This window comes from Colobus angolensis, unplaced genomic scaffold (assembly GCF_000951035.1).
Source record: "Colobus angolensis palliatus isolate OR3802 unplaced genomic scaffold, Cang.pa_1.0 Scaffold11, whole genome shotgun sequence".
Taxonomy (NCBI): Eukaryota; Metazoa; Chordata; class Mammalia; order Primates; family Cercopithecidae; genus Colobus; species Colobus angolensis.
The window spans coordinates 17,977,392-17,994,632 of record NW_012112030.1 but is presented as its reverse complement, the minus strand read 5'-3'; the positions used below and the strand labels follow the sequence as shown (position 1 = coordinate 17,994,632).

Below are 17,241 nucleotides of genomic sequence, written 5' to 3'. Positions count from 1 at the left end.
TGGGTTCAACAGTGCTGACTGTGGTACTTGACTATGCACAGATTTTGGTATATGTGGGTGGTCCTAGAACCAATCCCCCACATAGACCATATGCTGTTACGTATACATGCGGGAAGTACAATCAGATGCTCTACCCCGGCATCGAATGGTTTCTAAGATTGGTTAATGTTTAAAGGAAAGAAAGAAAATGCTTGGTAAATTTCTTCTACAGCAACAAGGCAGTTTTCATCAAGTTTGAGAAATGTAATTTTATTAATAGAAGGGCATGTCTTACCATACACACTGTCCCCAGATAAATAAAATCCCAACATCTTTGAAAGCACACAAACACAGTTTTACAGGGTACAATACAAAGTGAATTTTGATGATGCTCTTACTTGCATTTACTAAAAATCTGAGAAAGACTATAATCAGTCTCTAAATAATTATCTTGCATAAAGAGAAAAGTAGAGCACAATATATATATCACAAACCAAATCACACTCTCTGTAACATTACAACATGAAATTTTACTTAATCAAAAATAAAAGCAAACTGGCTGAAGAAGGCTGTATCTTTTTTTCTCAATATTACACTAATTTCTATTTTTGGCATGAATTATTAACCTTTTCCATTAGTAGGAAAATGTGCTCTGCAAATTCTCGGATGGCACCACGGCCACCATTACATTTGCAAATGTATCCAACAGCCTTCTGGGCAGTGGAACAGGCGTCAGCAGGAGCGCCACTTAGGCCCACTCTCTTCAAGCACTCTTCATCAGACACTTCATTTCCTATCAAGTAAAATAAATACTGAGCAAACATTTAAAGAGACAAAGAATATTCTAGCTAAATAATGCAGACAGCAACCAACAGGTAACTGGCAACTTCAGTAAGACCTAGGGGCACTGCATATAAGAATACTAAAGATTAGATGGAACAAAAATATTTCACAGTGTAATTGAGGTCCAGGATTTTCCCTAAGCAATCAAAAATGAACTCTTATGAGCTAGAGAAGAAGAATAGAGCATACTTCCTACCTGCCACGCATATTACAAATGTTAGAAATTTTATATATGAATTCTAAGTTATTTAAATTTTTTATTACGCAAAATTTCAAACATATGCGAGAACCCCAATTTTATGTTGAAAAATTATCAGAATTTAAAATCACATAGTAATATTGTTTTCTATGCCCTGCCCCCTAGTTTATTTGGGGAGAGGGAGAGGAAGCAATTCCCAGACATAATATTTTATCCAGAAACTCTTCAGCATTTATCTTTAATAGATAAATATAATTTTTTATCTGACAGAATATCATTAAACCCACAAAACCAATAATAGTTCCTTAATATCCTCTAATAACCTAGTATATGTTGAGATACCCCCAGCTGTCTCAAAATTGTCCTTTTATAGTTGACTTATTTGAATCAGGAGTGAAATAAGGTTAACAAGGTTAACATACGGTCTCTTGTTTATATATATCTTAAATCTCTTTTTTTTTTCTTTTTTGAGACGGAGTCTCGCTCTGTCGCCCAGGCTGGAGTGCAGTGGCCGGATCTCAGCTCACTGCAAGCTCCGCCTCCCGGGTTCACGCCATTCTCCTGCCTCAGCCTCCTGAGTAGCTGGGACTACAGGCGCCCGCCACCTCGCCCGGCTAGTTTTCTGTACTTTTTAGTAGAGACGGGGTTTCACCATGTTAGCCAGGATGGTCTCGATCTCCCGACCTCGTGATCCGCCCGTCTCGGCCTCCCAAAGTGCTGGGATTACAGGCTTGAGCCACCGCGCCCGGCCGTATATATATCTTAAATCTCTTTAAATCTGTAATAGTTTTGATTGGTATGCCACTTACTAATATTTACAGAAAAATTACCATTTTTGAAGAATAAAAATAAATGCTAAATCACACTGACATAATGATATCCTTTTCTTCCTTCTCTGTTTATCCCTTTTTTGGAATAAGATGTATTTCAGAAGCTCCCAGTATCTTCAGTTCACCATTCTCAGTAAAACTATTACCATAGTTTAGACCACATACAACAATACAACCTTGGTTGAAGAGTTTCTTTTAAATTTGTTCTATGCTTATCTACTGAAATTTTCTCATTTATTATTAAATGTGTTGAGATTTGAATTGTTTTCACTAAAAGATAATAAAAGTTAAAGTTAGTTTTTGCATAATCCAGCCTTTAAGCTCTATTTACTAAATTTTACTTTTAAAAGTATTGATTTTTTAAGAAATATATTTTTATACATTTATATCACCCATATAAAACATTGCTGAGCTTTTTTTTTTTTAGTAGACATGGGGCCTCACTATGTTTCACAGGCTGGTCTCAAACTCCTGAGCTCCAGGGATCTGCCTGCCTCAGCCTCCCAAAGTGGTGGGACTGCAGGCATGAGCCATCATGCCTGGCCTGCTCTGAGTTTAAAATAAAAATTTAAATGCTCTTCTCTATTTTCTTACCTCTCCTTTTAAAGTGTTTTTTTTTTTTTAATGTCATATAAATAATACATATTCATGGTAGAAATATTTTTTAAAAAAATAGAAGCAAAAAAATCAAAATCATCCTAATTATCACTATTTGTAGATAATCACTACATTTTGACACATATAATTCTAGAGTTTTACCTATATAAATGATACACTTATTACTATCTGTAGGCACTATGTTAAGTATTTTATATTATCTTTGTTTTCCTTTCTGATGGCTTTATAAAAGTTGGTTTGTGTTTATATTCTAAGTAGAAAACTAAGGTATATAGAAGCTTGCTTAATATCCCAAAGATAATAAGTATAGTTGGAATTTGTTATACATCCCATTAAAATTGTTTTCTTCTAATGAAAATCGAATCTGCCTTTCAAACATTCTGCAGTATTTATGTCCACTGAATCTTCATGCATGGTTTAAGGGTTATTCCTGAAGTCCCTAGATCATATGCTCCCAAAGTATTCCTACGCTTATTTTGAGGCTCATATTACCCTTGTAAATATTGCTTTCATATATGATTTATAATTATTATGTATCTTAATAACTTATCATTATCAATTTTAAAATGTTGACATCATCAGGCTGTAAGCTCAGCAAGCAGCAAGCCTACAGCTCCCACAACCAGTTCCATGCTGCGTATCATCGTGGGTACCTGATAAGTGTATTGCTTAATATCAAAGTGAAAAACTTATTGTTATATTTGATCATGTAAATAAATACAGGTCATAGCACTGTTTGTAATGATTGCATAGTATTCCTTTTTAGGGATATGCTAGTTTTCGCAGGACATTTAAGTGGGTTCTTTTAACTTCACTACTGGCCCATTTGTCTCACTTCTTTCCTGGAATTGGAATTTGGGGAAAAAGTATGTACATTCAATTAACAGCAAAAAATATTCAGAGTGTAATTCCTATGTACTAGAAATTCTGCTAAGTGCTTTACTCATTTTATTAATCCCTACCAGAGCCCTACAATAATAGGTACTCTTGGTATCTCCAGTTTACAGAGGAGGAAACAACATCCATCTTACCACAACTGGCTAATCAGTGGTACGGTCTGACTTCACAGCTTATGCTAGTAATCATTCCTCATTTGATACACATTATCAAACTAACCTCCAGCAAGACTGTCCCAGTTTAACACTTTCATCAGCAGTGTAAGAGAGTTCCTATTTCCTACAATCATGCCCATCTGGAGGATGTGCTTTGTTATTTATTCATTTCTTTAAAAATAAGTAAATAAATCCTGGTCCATTTTACTACGGGTGAATAAAAAGATACCAACCAAGATATGCCACTTCTTTCCAGCACAGGCCCATTTCTTTTCTCCATTCATCTACAACTGCTAGCTTGTCTGATATACTGACTTCCATTTTGCAATCCAGTTTTAAAGAAGAGAGCGTCTGCTTTGAACAGGCCCTTTCTGAGATTAGCCTCACCTTAAAAAAAACAGGATCGGAGGAAAAAGGGAAAAATTAAAAATGAAGAAAACAGAAATCTTTCATAATAATTGACCTTGTAGATAGTCCAAATCACAAACGAGTCATCTTTTGACCTTCTGAAGGTCCAAGTAAGAAAACTGACTGTCATTTTAAAATCATGATGCTTTAAAACAAAGCTTATTTCTCATAGCCCAGTAAAGGTGAGACACAGTATTTTATTTTCTACAACAGAAAGGATTCTATATGCAGGTAAAAATTACTACATATATTGTCTGATACTAATCTAAGATTCTCCTATAATTCAATTTATCCAGAGGAAAGTCTATAACCTATCTCGTGCTGCTTAGCAACACATATTTAGGATTTCTGGTAAAGTATAATTATCTCAGCTTTCATTTAAAAAAATACACTTACATTAAGTTATTTTGAATCAAAAATGTCATTCGTAAGAATAAGCTAGATTTTAAAAATCCACAAGATATTGTCCTTTTCTGAAATGGCATACCTATTATCTAGGAAATCTTTCTTGTTGCAAGATCCTATGGGAAACACTAGATAGCTCCCATTTAAAAGTAGTATGTTTATACTTACTGAATAAACAAGAAATATTATTTGCTGATTAACAAATTCCTAATTCTATTCTAAAAGTAAATAGTATAATAATTTTCTAGGCATATGAAGGCCAAATTTCAGATACTTTAAAAGTTAATACTAAAAATTTAAATCTCTTAATTCCTTGCATGTTCTTTGACCCTGAATGAAAATATTATAAAATACTGCTATATTCAGGGAGCACATACCTCAATACCACTTTTCTTTAATAAACTTATCCCAATAGCATCTTTTACATCATAAGATATTATTTCTTTTTGGTCTCCTGATACATAAATGTGGCCATTGGTGAGACATCCATCAATATTGCAAACCAAAAGTTTTATTTCCTTAAGCTTCTCTTTGCCAAAATAGCCATATCTAAAAGAAACCAAAATAGACCTTTGAGTGTAAGTGCAATACTAATCACTCCCTCTCAACTGGCTAAACCAATACATTAAATGTCACCCTCCAATCAACTATTCAAACATTATTCTTCAAATTTACTTCACATATATATTTCAACTTTTAGTGCAGTAACTAAAAGTAGTATGGTCTAACCAGATAATTTCTTACTTTATTGAAGCCATATAAACACACATTTTACATACATCTTCCCCACATGAACAAAGTAATTACAAAGATCCTAAGATGTTTGAAGTATCAGAAATCAGTGTCTAGAAGTATAATTATTAGGATTTAGTGCAAAGGTTATACAGGTTTGTTTGTTTTTACCTTAATACTCTTTGCTCTGCAATAGGCCAATCAATATCCACATCTATATCCACACTATGCTCAGCTCGCATTTCATAGTATGCCATTTTTCCACCCTAAAGATAGTACAAGTGTCATGAATACTGTTTTTAATATTCATTCACATATATCAAAACTTTATTATAATACAGAACAAAGAATTCATTTCTACAGTACTGAGAAAAATGAATAACCCAGTAAAAATCAGTCACATAAAAATGATTTTTCAATTTATTTTTACTTTATTTTTTCGAGTTAGGGTTTCACTCTGCCACCCAGGCTGGAGAGCAATGCTGCAATCATAGCTCATTATAACCTTGAAATCTTGGGCTCAAGCAATCCTCCCACCTCAGCCTCCTAAGGATCTGGTACTACAGGTATACAACTCCGTGTCTGGCTAAATTTTTTAAAGTTTTCTGTAGATATAAGATCTTGCTATGCTGCCAAGGCTGCTCTTGGAAACTGGCCTCAAGCTGGCCTCTCAAAGTGCTGGGTGACATGCCTCAGCCACCATGCCCAGCTTTTTTTTTTTTTTTAAGGAGAAAGCTCACATAAAATAACTTTAACATTTTTCAAATTCTATCTAAACAGTTCAAGTTCCCTATTTAAGAAAATTTCTATTTTAATATTGAAAAAAGCAGAAACATTATAGCCTCCAGGATTCTGACCACATGGGGTTTTGTGGAAATCCCTTAATCATATCTTCCTTTTTTTCAAGAATTCTCTCCTGTCATCATCCAAAAGCAGTATAAAGGTTTTTGGAACTTCTGTTCTAATTTGCAACTAACAGGCAACACAGGGGAGGAAAAATAACTGTAGCATCTGTTGTAGAGAGTTTTCTTAGATCCCTGAGCTACTGATGAAAATGACTAATAGTCATCCAAGTCACATGTGGGCAATAGCAAGGGCAGTCTCTTGATTCTAGGCAAGAGTCGGCAAGAGACGGGGCCTTTCTTCTGATAGTAATTATTTGAATGACCAGATCAATTACTGGATAATTTCAATTTCATTTTTTTTTTCAGAATTGTCAGCCTCTTCATAAATCTTGTTTTAATGAGAAACATTTTTCTCCACACTTTAGGAATGGGTTGCACCATGGTCCTCCTTAGAAAAGAGCTTAAAAATAGTAGTATCTATGTGTGTCAAATCTAATTCCTCTGAACACTTAAATTTAACTACACAGCCAGTCTATAGTTTGCCTATACATTGACCAGAAGATTTGTAAAAATGTTTTTCTCTCTTTTGCTCAGAATAAGAGTCCCATTAGAATTTTTATTAGACAATGGAGAGATTTCCCTCTCTCTCTTTAAAAACGCTGTTTCTTGAGTAACATAAGAACCTGAATCCAAATCCTGACAGTACCATTTATTAGCTGTTTTTGCCTTGAGTCAATTACTTCATTTTTCAGAGATGCAGTTTTCTCCTCTGTAAAACTGGGTAGAAAAGTCCACTTCACTCATTTGCTATGCAGATTACATAAGATAACTATGCAAAGTGTTTCACATACTCCACAGTACACAGTAAATAATAAATAATAATGATAACTAAAATGAACAAGTAAAGAAATATATGATGCAACCATGTTGCAGGCTCTAAAATGAGAGAGACATTAAATCCGTTATTTGAAAATGAGAGAAATGAGAGTCAGAACAGATAAAATGATACATATTCAAGCTTATATAGTAAGAGGCAGTTAGAGTAAGAATCCGGGTTTCCTATCGCCCAGGTTGTAACTCTTTTCACCTCTATGAAATTATTTATCTTTTTGGAGCAATACAAGTTATCCAACCCTACAGCCACAACATAACTATAACACAAACATAGATTACATAGTTTTAAATGGAATAATATGAGTACTAGGGCATGTGTAGACACGCAGTACTTGATTCTTTTTTTTATCGTTATAGCAGAATTCCTTGTATATTTACTGAATGGATTCCAAAGATCACCTTGGGGTAAACCTGCAGGATAAATGTCTCAGATAGCAAATGTTGTTAGCTATTACCTTTCCTCTATAGGTTGATACTTTTATCATAAAGAAATTGTACCATACTTCTTCCCTAGAACTCAAAGTATGCCTACAAAAGCGCTTAAAAGGATTATGCAAAATGAATGTACAAACCTGCAAGTAACCCATCTCTATCAAATGTCTTTTAGCAAAATAAAATGAGCCATTTTCATATAATTCTCCATCCCAGTCTTGTCGACGAGGTCGTTTAGCTGGATTTAAATTCAGAGGTTCAGTCACTTCACGAACTAAAAGCAAAAAGTTAGAGTAAGTCCATGTTGCTCTGAATATAGAAAGTGTTCATTTAGTAACTTTAAAAAAGTTAATAAAAACGAACTCAGAATGCAGAGCATTTCTCTATCGAGATAGAGAATTTTTTTTTTTTTTTTTTGAGACAGAGTCTCGCTCTGTCTGGAGTGCAACGGTGCCATTTCGGCTCACTGCAACCTCTGCCTCCCGGGTCCAAGTGATTCTCCTGCCTCAGCCTCCTGAGTAGCTAGGACTATAGGCATCCACCACTATGCCTGGCTAATTTTTGTATTTTTAGTGGAGCCGGGATTTTATCATGTTGGCCAAGCTGGTCTTGAACTCCTGATCTTGTGATCCGCCCACCTCGGCCTCCCAAAGTGCTGGAATTATGGGTGTGAGCCACTGCGCCCAGCCTGATAAAGAACCATGTTTAGACTGGATGCAGTGGCTCACGCCTGGAATCCTAGCACTTTGGAGGCCGAGGCGGGCAAATCTCTTGAGGTCAGGAGTTCGAGACCAGCCCGGCCAACATAGTGGAACGCCGTCTCCACTAAAAATACAAATTTAGCTGGTTGTGGTGGTGGGCACTTGTAATCCCAGCTACTTGGGAGGCTGAGGCAGAAGAATTGCTTGAACCCGGGGTTGGGGGGCGGAGCTTGCAGTGAGCCGAGATTGCGCCACTGCACTCCAGCCTGGGCAACAGAGCAAGACTCCATCTCAAAAAAAAAAAAAAAAAGAACTTTTTTTAAAGGAATCAAATCTGTAATGATTCTGATGATTTATATTTGCTTTCCAATAGCTACTAGAAAAATAAAGTATTTTATAATGAAATGTGAAACAGTTAAGGTATTCATACAAATATAATGCTTTGGGAGGACATCAAGGCAACCTTAAAGTAGCTTTCAAAGAACTGAATTGGTCACAAAATACCTATATTCAATATTTGAGCCCTTTAATCTCTTTTCTCATTGTCTGCGCTTACAGAAATAAGTTTTATTTATCTAATGTGGTTGAGAACTTGTTTTTATACAATTATTGCTGAAAACTATAGATTTCGCCATTAAATTATTGAAGATTTTATATTGATGAAAATGTTTATGTAACATATTATACATTCTTACCATTAGTTAAAAATATACTAAACATAATAACAAATTATGTTTATGAGTATACCTGATAATAAAGGCTCAGTAATGTCAATATTAATGAATAGAACATAATGTAATCAATGAAGCCTTTGGTATTGCCACATAGAGATTCTTTTGTCTTTTCACTGAGTTTTCCTCAAATCTGTGTGCGTGTGTGTGTGTGTGTGTGTTTAATAGCTGCTTATTCTCCAGAATCTTTCTTCACTTTTTGCTGTCATTTCTGTGTGTATAAAGGCTTCTAGGAATAACCTCTACTTACTTGTTTAACTAAACCATCCCCTGTTCAATTCCACCCCGGTATTTGAAATAACCCAGGAAAAAACCTTAGCAAATACAAATTAAATAGCTAGAGATAACATAGCTTTACAGGCACTGGCTACAGAGTAGTGACCAGAACCCTCTCTATTCTCAAAAGGTGTACAATCTAGGGGTAGAGACAGGTAATTAAACCAACTAGATAATTCAAGTGGTACTCTGAAGAAAACAGAGGGACAAGTCTTTCCTAGTATCAGTGGCTGCTTTCTCCCTGAGCATATCTGCTGAGTATGAGGAGAAGGTGCAAGAAAGATCAAGCTTTGCATAATCAAAGGGACTCTGCTGAGGTAGGCAAAAACTAGAATGGCTTTTAATGGCCTTGTGAACTTGAGTTACAGATTGTCATCTGTAGGAACTACAAACATACAGCTAGTTTTTCCACCTAATCCTCCTACAAGACTTTGGCTGAGTGTACTGCGCGGGAAGCTCGGAATGGGCTGGAAAGATATCATTACAGTATTGTGGTCCTCAGATCCCTTAAGAGTCTTGTTAGCAAGAGTACGGGATGGGTGTGAGTGTCAGTAACTCATACAAGATATATCTCCTAATAAGACACCTAAACTAAGAGGTGAGATGAAATTAAAGTTTCAACCCAGTCCAACTCCTAATTGGATCAAAGGGATCAGCCCCGTATCCTATCTGCCTGATAGAAGAAAAGGTGCAACCTCTCTGGAGGAAAATATGTACTCAAGTGTCTATGCCAGATATACAATTAAACATGAGCCAAATGAAGAGGCAGAAATAGGTGACTCACAATCAAGAGAGAAGTAGTCAGAGTACAGAACTGTAAGTGACTAGATATTGAAATATGCATTAAGGACTTTCGAATAGCTATCAAAAATATGTTAAATTAGAGGAAAGGACTTTTTTGTTTAAATGGATTTAAAAAATGGAGAATTTCAACGGAAAATGGAATCCCTAAGAAACAACTGAAATGTACTGAATGGAAAAACACAGTGTTTATAATAATTCTCTGGATAAGATTTACAGCACACTGGACATGGCAGGCGAAATGCCTAGTAAACCCTATGAAACCCTTTTTATATATAGAGTTAGGAATTTGGGGAAGAACTTCGAAATGTCATTCTTAAGATCCTTCGGAACACTTTGGTGGATGCTTTCTATTTCTATATGACTCGTATGGAGTTCATCAAACATGTCTAGAACCAACATAGAAGTATTTGATCTAGAAAAACGGCATGTCTGCCTCAAAAGGCAAATAGAAATAAGAGGATTAGAATGTCCCTTTGTAAAGAGTAAAGCAAAGAATTAATTTGGTCTAGCTGTGTTGGCTCAATAACACATTTAGAACTGACTGTAAATGTCATTACCTACTAAAGTAATGAGTCAAATATTCTCTTCTACAGCTCCCTTTTAGTCTCCTCATGTCTAAAGAATATTTATATATAAAAAAATTGATTCTCAATTAAATGAGCTAAAATAAAGACTGATAAGAGATTACCTCCTTTCTGAATTTCACTCCATCGAAACTGATGGCGTCTCACAACAGAGAAAACAGAATCATATCCTTCTTCTCGAATCATTTCTGCAACTTTTTGAAGATCAGTAGGATGTAAACATGGAGAAGTAGCTTGGATATTTCCTACAATGTCAACCTCTTAAAAGGACGAGAGAAATGAAAAGGATATTTAAAAAAAAGTTCCTTGCAAGCAAGTAATATTAAGGTTTGGAATTCAAATGTTAAAACAAGTCTTATGAGATAATAAAGGAAGTAGAAAAGTACATAACAGTTTGAATAAACTATTAATCAAATTCATACCATTATGATAATTAAGAAATTCTATGATGGCATCTAGTGAGGTAGAGCTGTCTTTTGAAACTTCAGAACTTCTTCGATGAACTTGTGCACCAAATTGTTTGGCCACATTCTCAATTTCATCATGGTCTGTCGAAACCCATACACTGTTTAGATATCAAAAAAAATTAACAGCTAAATCAAAAGAAATCATTAATAATAAAATGGAGCTCTGTAACCATAAAATACAATGTGAGAATATTTTTTGCACAATGATAATAATGTTACAGATCCAAAGGAGTATAAAAATGTAAGAAATCATAAAGTATTTTGTATATAAACATACTAATGAATAAAATGCAGTCCTAGATATACTTTATATAAAGAAAGGAACAACAGACACTGGGGCCTACTTGAGGGTAAAGGGTGGGAGGAGGGTAAGGATCAGAAAACTACCTATCAGGTACTATGCTTACTACCTGGATGACGAAATAATCTGTACACCAAACCCCCGCAACATGCAATTTACCTCTGTAACAAACCTGCCATGTACCCCTGAACCTAAAATAAACGTTTTTTTAAAATACACTAGAAGTCAAATCTAAAGAAAATTAAAGATCTTGCTTATTCTCCATTCAAATCCAAAATATTGTATAAAATATTTTAATATGCTTGCTAAAAAAAAATATAAATGGACCTGGCTTAGCCAAACCCTAAAGGTTAAACAGTTTCAAGCTTAGAAGATAATAAATACCCAAGTCTGGGCTCAAAAAACAATCAGATAATACAATTCTTTCTTTTTTAAACAACAAACGATGGGTATATAGATATAGAGTCAGCTGGGTTATAGCCATTGATAACAACAAACGTAGAGAACATGACTTCATTGGCTCAAAATAATTTAACTTAATACTCTATTAACCGCAGGTTACACAGTTGCCTGTTTAGACTTCATAAAATGATGAGTAGGCAAAATGCTATTTTGGAGAGGGGTACCAGTTTCTATTGAAGTTTTGTTTCCTGGACAGTCACAAATTCCCACTACTAGAAGCCAAAGATGTAACTACTCCTCTAGCCACAATGTTTGGTCGGGCCTGGAGTCTCACGCCTGTAATCCCAACACTTTTTGGCAAGTCGAGGTGGGTGGATCACCTGAGGTCATGAGATCGAGACCAGCCTGGCCAACACGGTGAAACCTGGTCTCTACTAAAAATACAAAAATTAGCTGGGCATGGTGGTACACACCTGTAAACCCAGCTACTAGGGAGGCTAAGACAGGAGGATGGCTTGAACCTGGGAGGCAGAGGTTGCAGTGAGCCGAGATCGCGCCACTGCACTGCAGCCTGACAGACAGTGAGACCCTGTCTCAAAAAGACAAACAACAACAACAACAAAACCCCACAATGTTTTAATAGTGATTTATGCAAAGATATCTTAATGACTTACAGTCTTTGGTATATACATATATAGTATATATACACACAAACACACATAAATACACATTATCATATATATACAAAATTATATATATAAAATAATGTGTATATATAGTGTGTATATATGTGTGTATACACATATATATATATATACACACATATATATATTTTTGCCTTTTATCCCACTCTTTCAATATCTACTGAGGGAAAGATGAACTGCATGTTTTGTTTGTTTGTTTCTTTGATAGTCTTGCTCTGTCACCCAGGCTGGAATGCAGTGGCCTGATATCTGCTCACTGCAACCTCCACCTCCCAGGTTCAAGCGACTCTCATGCCTTAGCCTCCCGAGTAGCTGGGATTACAGGCATGTGTCACCCACGCCTGACTAATTTTTGTATTTTTAGTAAAGATGGGGTTTCATCATGTTGGCAAGGATAGTCTCAAACTCCTGACCTCAAGTGATCCTCCCACCTTGGCCTCCCAAAATGCTAGGATTACAGGTGTGAGCCACCACACTCGGCTGAACTGCATGTTTAGTATGTCTATGCTCAATTATCATGAGTGAAAACAAAGTGAGAAACTAAAGAAAAGTTTCTAATATCCCTGGAGTTCATTTATTTATTTCACTTATTCCCTTTAATATTTATAGAAGGATTTAAATCAAGGGATAAAGTCAGTAAGAAAAAAAAAAAATCAAAGGAAGCCTAGCAAACAAAATGAGCCACTGGCTAGGGGCCAAGAGTCCGGTGATAGCTACTCATGTCACTCTATGCAAGGCGGGACACAGGAGCCATTTTCCTCCATCTTGAAATCTGAAATAGTGGGAAAAACATGTTCTCTTGGGAAATGTCATAGTCAAAGGTATATAACAAAGTACCAATGAAAACCTAGTGGATTTTTAAAACAGAGGTGAGGGGAGGAGGATAAGATGGAATTAGAATACAATAAAAAATAAACAGGGAAAGCAAAAGACACGGTAATTTGGCATCTAATTTACATTATTAATTGAAATAAGCTGCTGAAGCCATTTACTTTACTATCCTGAGTTTTTACTGCAATGAAAATTCAATACCAGAGGGTTCAGTGGTCTTTAAGAAATGTTTAAAAGGTAAGAAAAAAAAAAAAGAATTTTGGAGGAGGTTTGCTTTTCTTCCTTCCTTCCTTTATGAACTATTTACTAAGTGCCTATTCTGTCCCAGGCATGATTCTGGACACTAGGGATATAATAATGTATATAGTTTATTTTCTTGAGAAAGTCTTGGCCTATCAATAGAGACTGAGACCAGTATGGCACTGTAATTCTCTTTAAACCATCAGGGAAAGAGAAGTAAGGGATCAATTAAGTAACGATGGTCTTTTCAATGCTTTACTTTTTACAAAGTACTTTCACAGTGCCTGCTACACATCAGGTACTCGATACGGATCTGCTGAATGAATGAAACAGTAAGTGATTAAGAGGATGGGTTCTGAAGGAAGAGGTTCAATTCTGACTCCACCACATGCTAGCTATATGACCATGGGAAAAATCCATAATCTCCTTATGCCTCAATTTTCAGTGAAATGGAGGGAGTAATAATAGTGGGTACCTCAAATGGTTTAGAGGATTAAATATAAACCATTAACCACAGAATCAACATTTAATAAATGTTAGCTATTCAAAATACTAAAATAGGAATGGTAATAAAGTAATATCTACTCTGTCTCATTTGATCCTCACAATCTTCAGAAGGTAGACTGAAGGCCTGCTTCCAGACCTTCAAAGGTCCAAATGTCTAATTTGTCTGTGTTATATTAAGCAATTACACTGTGAAAAACTATGAAAATAGTATCCCATATGTACACTTAAAATACTATGATCATCACCCATGAAAGGGACTGAGTAGACAATTTTTTTGGTTTGGGGACGTAAGATGAGGATGGGCAAAAGAGAAAATGAGCAAGTGGACAAACAGGCCAGTCAAGCAGAGTGAATACCGAAGTCTAATGCCAATGGCTTTATCCTCAAATGAAGTCACACTACACCTAACAGGACCAACAGGAATATCAACTGTGGTGCCTGTGACAACTATTTTAAATCAGAAGCTGCCATTTTAGGGATAATAATAGCATAGGCCTTTCATTAATCAAAAGTCTATACCCTAAGCATAAAACTAAAACATGTTTTTCACAAGTATGTTAGGCAACACAAATCAATTTGTTCTGAGGTTTACTTACACAGCACTGAACCACTGTTGAAAATTAAGCTCTTACAAAATCAACTCTGGCAATAACTCTGTACTAAAGGGAAAAAAAAATCTCAGCATTTTTCTTAACTGTTAACTAGCCTAGTTAGTATGCAAAGTTGGCAACCTTGAAAAGTACTGTTAGCTTTGATTCTGAGCAAGCCAGAGAAATCTGCCTCAATTAAGTCAAATCGTGGTTTTGAACAAAATAATCTCAAAGGTATCTTCTAGCCCTGAAAAACACAAATCAGACAGCTGCAATGTTCTTCAGCTCTCTCCTAAGGTAAATATTTTTTGAAGAAAAGAGAGGGTAGGAGGCAGGAAGGGTGCTCCAAAGTCCTCCTACAGCTTCACAGTAAGTCAAGTGAATTCAAGTCAACACATTTTAATGATCTAATATATAAAGCATACCACGATGAATAAGAGGGCACCTGCTCACAAGCAGCTTAGCTTTTCACCTAGTATGGCAGGAGTCTCCCCAGGCCAAATTCCGCCCACTTCTCAGCCTGTTTCTGTAACATTTTATTGGAATGCAGCCACACTCTTTCATTTACGTATTGTCATGGCCACTTTCACAACATACACAACAGCAGAGCTGAGTAGTTGCAACAAAAGCCATCTGGCTTGCAAAACCTAAAATATTTATTATCCGGCCCTTTACAGAAAGACTGCCGGGCACTGAAACTGAAAAAGAGAACAAAGATATCTTTCCATTAACTCTTCAACGTCAAAGAATGTTAGCACTAGAAAGAATTTTGAAGATCATTACAACTTTCCCATTTTACAAGCAATGGGAGAGTTTCCCTTTTACAAGCATGGAAGATAGTAAAAACCTTCTGAACAAGAGGAAAATGTCAATAATAAATTACATACTATGTGCCAGGCACTATTCTAAGAGCTCCACATACATTATCTCACTTAATTCCCTCAACAAGCCTGTGAGGCAGACACTTCAGTACATTTTGCAGATGAAGAGATGAGGCACAGAGAGGTTAAGTGATTTACCCAAGTTTGCACAGTTAATACATGGTGATGCTGAAATTCAAATCCACAGTTTGACTTCAGAGTCTGTGATCTTATCTCCCTGCATAGGGCATGCACATGAAGGTACAAACAATGTTGCTATGTATGGGAAAACAAAGGCACAATTACTTTTCACTGAGGGGATCAGTAAAGGCTTCATGGAGGAAGAAGTGCTGGTCCCTTCTATTATCTTTTGACCTAATCTCTCCAGATGCCTGGAAAGGATGACAAATAGCACATAGCCACAAAACTTTAACAGAGTAAATTCACGTTGTTACATGATACTGTTAAGTTAGAAATACATTCCTTTTGCTAGTTTAGAAACACTAATTTTTTTTTTTTGAGACAGAGTCTTGCTCTGTTGCCCAGGCTAGAGTGCAGTGGCCCAATCTCGGCTCACTGCAACGTCCGCCTCCCGGGTTCAAGTGGTTCTCCTGCCTCAGCCTCCTGAGTATCTGGGATTACAGGCGTGCACCACCACAACTGGCTAATTTTTGTATTTTGGTAGAGATGGGGTTTCACCATGTTGGCCAGGCTGGTCTTGAACTCCTGGCCTCATGTGATCTGCCTGCTTTCGGCCTCCCAAAGTGCTGGGATTACAGGTGTGAGTCATCGTGCCCAGCCAATTTTATTTCTTCTAATCGCCACTATTGATATAGTGACAGATACCATAGGTGGCTTGAGGAAGTATAAAACATTATCCCTGTGGTCAATGAGTTTATACTCTAGTCTACATGTATTAAATAAAACTACTTGGTACAGAAAAAGTTGATACTAGAGTCTTTTTTTTTTTTTTTTAAGAAGTGTTATACAAATGCTAAAATGTGGAAATGGGAGAATCATTGGTCAACATACACACATATTTTCCAGTCATTTCATAGGAAAATCCCCAATGCTTGATGTAATGGTTGGTTGTTGGGTTCTCACCAACAGAATCTATTCCCTCTCACTTCTGGTAATTGTACTCCAATTTTCCTCTTGATGAACCTGTCATGTCGTTCAGTGGGGGCTCCATCGCTGGTTACAAGAGCGGAAGATGCAGCTATCCTGTACCAATACAAGCACTGTGTTCTTCTTGCCATAGAGACCGGCTGAAGAGTGAGCACGGTACCCAATGAGGCACAATGAAACTTTGAGCTTCGAGGAGAGCACTCCCGACTACATTTAAACTTGGAAGAATATAAGGACCGCTATCAAAGACACACAAAATTGGCGACTAAAGTGTTAAGCACAGATTATACTCTGTTACTACTGCAATAGGGAAAAGAGTCCAACGCAAATTGCATTCACAGCCCCAGAAAACGAAAGGCTGGAGACTTTAAAGGCTGAGTTGCGCTAAGGGAAAGGCACTGAAGGGTGCTAAGGGGGCTTAGTCCATGCGACTAGGCCATCTGGATTTGTTAACTGGTGCTTATCTGGAGGAGAAATAATCTTCTATCTTTATGAGACAAAGCAATTGGGCAAGCTGAAGCAAGTGTCCACTGAACTTCGCCCTTTATCCTCCCAAAGGGACTGCGAAGGAGAGTGGGAGTTAGAATGTTCGCATTTCACTGAGACAGGGTCCTGGGGCTCTCGGGTCCTTGAGGAAACAGTTTTGTGTGGTAGATTTACATCTCAAAAGGCAGAGAAAGTTTTTATAATTGCAAGTTTTTTTTTTTTTTTTTTGAGACGGAGTCTCGCTCTGCCGCCCAGGCTGGAGTACAGTGGCCAGATCTCAGCTCACTGCAAGCTCCACCTCCCGGCTTTACGCCATTCTCCTGCCTCAGCCTCCCGAGTAGCTGGGACTACAGGCGCCTGCCACCTCGCCCGGCTAGTTTTTTATATTTTTT

At 36.7% G+C, this 17,241-nt stretch overlaps 1 protein-coding gene across 1 annotated transcript in view; it reads right to left on the bottom strand.

Moving 5' to 3' along the window:
* Nucleotides 1-228: 228 nt before the first annotated feature.
* CMAS (cytidine monophosphate N-acetylneuraminic acid synthetase) overlaps nucleotides 229-17,241 on the bottom strand; it is a 19,641-nt gene continuing 2,628 nt past the window's right edge. Inside the window, exons 2-8 of the mRNA XM_011955136.1 lie at nucleotides 10,756-10,898; nucleotides 10,438-10,593; nucleotides 7,378-7,511; nucleotides 5,238-5,332; nucleotides 4,712-4,883; nucleotides 3,755-3,908; nucleotides 229-772 (exon numbers count right to left, since the gene is read on the bottom strand). Coding sequence (XP_011810526.1) covers nucleotides 582-772; nucleotides 3,755-3,908; nucleotides 4,712-4,883; nucleotides 5,238-5,332; nucleotides 7,378-7,511; nucleotides 10,438-10,593; nucleotides 10,756-10,898 — 1,045 coding nt within the window. The 3' untranslated portion in view covers nucleotides 229-581. The remainder of the gene's footprint in view (nucleotides 773-3,754; nucleotides 3,909-4,711; nucleotides 4,884-5,237; nucleotides 5,333-7,377; nucleotides 7,512-10,437; nucleotides 10,594-10,755; nucleotides 10,899-17,241) is intronic.